Genomic DNA, 2,260 nt, shown 5'->3' with positions numbered 1-2,260 from the left:
CCAGGCGCGGGCCTCGCACGCGGCGCCCTGAGGCCCAGTGATCCGCCTGGACGTGGGGGCGGAGCAGCAGCGGGGAGGGGACGTCCTCATGGCTGTCGGCGGCGTGTTACTCGAGGGCGTTACAAAGTAATCACGTTGTCATGGCCTGGCTGCCTCACCGCTCCTGGTGTATAGTAGTTTGGCCCCCGATAAATCTGTTGTTAGTCACTAATGATCAAATAAATGACCCCTTTGGGCAGAAACGCTTCTTAAAATAAAACGTCCTTTATGTTTTTCCCAGCAGGACTGAGTTTGTCTCTTTCGAGTCTAAATCATCAGATTTTAGTTCGTCCTAAGTAGAATTGCACATTAGGAAGTAGAAACAAACGCACTTCGTGGTGATTTTATTTAAAGAAAAAGTGAAGGTTTGCATGAGGGGACAGTCTGTCACTCACCTCTCAGCCCTGCCCTTTGGGGTGACGCTGTTGTGCCTTCTTCCTCTGCCACCAGAGTCATGGACCAGCACAAGCTCACCAGGGACCAGTGGGAGGACCGGATCCAGGTGTGGCATGCGGAGCACCGCGGGATGCTCAAGTGAGTGTGGCGGGCGGCCTGCGGCCTGTTGTCTGCCTGTGCCTGCGAGGGCCGTCCCAGGGAAGGTGACCAGCCAGCTACAGTGAGGTTTCCTAACAGCCAGGTGTTCCCGCCTGGGGGCAGAGGCAGAGGCAGGTTAGTGGAAGCCTTCAAGCCCCAAACACACACACACACACACACACTCTCTCTCTCTCTCTCTCTCTCTCTCTCTCTCTCTCTCCCCCTCTCCCCCTCCCTCTCTCCTAAAACGTCCCGTTAGTCGAGGGGGCGGGGCACTGCTCCTAAGCATCAGGCTTGTCTTCCTCGGTCACAGAGGGGCCAGGTTCTTCATTGTCCGTGAGGCAACTGCCTTCAAAAGTACGTGCAGACAGCTGATCCCAAGCCAGAAACACTTGCTGTTAAGCGTGGGAAATGGCCAGTCTCTGCTGTCCCTGAATCCTCGCCTCGGGCATGGCCGCGTGGTCCCAGACTCAGAGGCCTTTTAGAGTTTGAGCTTCGCAGACACGTGTCCTTAGGGCAGCGGTTCTCACCTTGGCTGCACATTAGAACCACCTGGGTTTCTTTTTTAAATCCTGATTTCTGGGCCTCATCCTCCAGAAATTCCGTTTCTTTGTTACTATTGTTGTGGCCCCACCCGTAACAAAGACACAGGTTGAGAACCACTCCTTAGAGCTTCCTGTCCCAGCCACGCTGCTTCCTTGGAGGGAAATAGCTCGAAGCCTAAGCCGTGGCTGCTAGTGAGGCAAATGGTGGGAGCCCCTGAAGGCCCGCAGGCAGAGAAGTGGGATTCTGCAATGAATGGAACAGGAGAGTCTGTGTCCAGAGAAGCCAGTGTGAGCCAGTCCAGTTCCCTCGATGTGAGCGATGCCAGTGGTCAGATCGGGGCCGCCTGGGCACCGTGTGGGCGGCAGCGGGACAGCCCCCGGAGCGCGTGGCTGTTGGCCGTCCACGGACCTGCCTGCACCTCAGGCCGCCCAGGACATCCCCACTGACCATGATGCATGTCTGTCCCCCCAATAGAGACAGCGCCATGCTGGAGTACTTGAAGATCGCCCAGGACCTGGAAATGTACGGGATCAACTATTTTGAGATAAAAAATAAGAAAGGAACAGACCTGTGGCTTGGAGTGGATGCCCTGGGACTCAATATTTACGAGAAAGATGATAAGTGAGTTGAACTTCGTACTGAGCTTTAGTTGGTGGGGCATGGGCCTGGAGGCCATGGCGAGCATGGGGATTACGACTGCGGGCCGCGTCTGAAGCGGTTACGGGCAGCCGACTGGCCCGGGGGCTGTGGGTCTTCGAGGGCTTGCGGCTGTGACTGTGACGGCGCCTGGAGTGTGCGTCACTTCTCTCCTGTCTCTGCGACCTTTTTACCGTCATGTGTTGCATGTGCAGAGGGTCCCGCAGCGAGACCATGGAGGTCTGTGACCTCACCCCCACTCCCACCCAGGCGCTCCCCGCCTGGGGTGCTGGCCCACCCAGAGCTCCCCACAGGCAGCCCGGCAGCTTGGAGGTTTGTGCTAATCCAACTGGGGCATTTGTGAGGCTGCTGGGGACCCTAAGACCTGTAAACAATAGCCTTTATGTACACAGCCCACCAGGTCCTCTGCCACCCAGGAGGTGAGTGGTCTGTTGGGCATGGAGCAGGCCAGGTGAGGGTTCTCAAGGAGCGGCTCCCCTGACTT

General features: G+C 57.1%; 1 protein-coding gene across 1 annotated transcript in view; it reads left to right on the top strand.

Moving 5' to 3' along the window:
- Positions 1-2,260, top strand: part of EZR (ezrin) — a 21,526-nt gene that overhangs the window by 4,914 nt on the left and 14,352 nt on the right. Inside the window, exons 4-5 of the mRNA XM_006757712.2 lie at positions 490-573; positions 1,594-1,740. Of these exons, the coding sequence (XP_006757775.1) occupies positions 490-573; positions 1,594-1,740 (231 nt within the window). The remainder of the gene's footprint in view (positions 1-489; positions 574-1,593; positions 1,741-2,260) is intronic.

Source organism: Myotis davidii, unplaced genomic scaffold, assembly GCF_000327345.1.
Source record: "Myotis davidii unplaced genomic scaffold, ASM32734v1 scaffold1494, whole genome shotgun sequence".
Taxonomy (NCBI): Eukaryota; Metazoa; Chordata; class Mammalia; order Chiroptera; family Vespertilionidae; genus Myotis; species Myotis davidii.
This window is presented reverse-complemented; position numbering and strand designations above follow the sequence as displayed.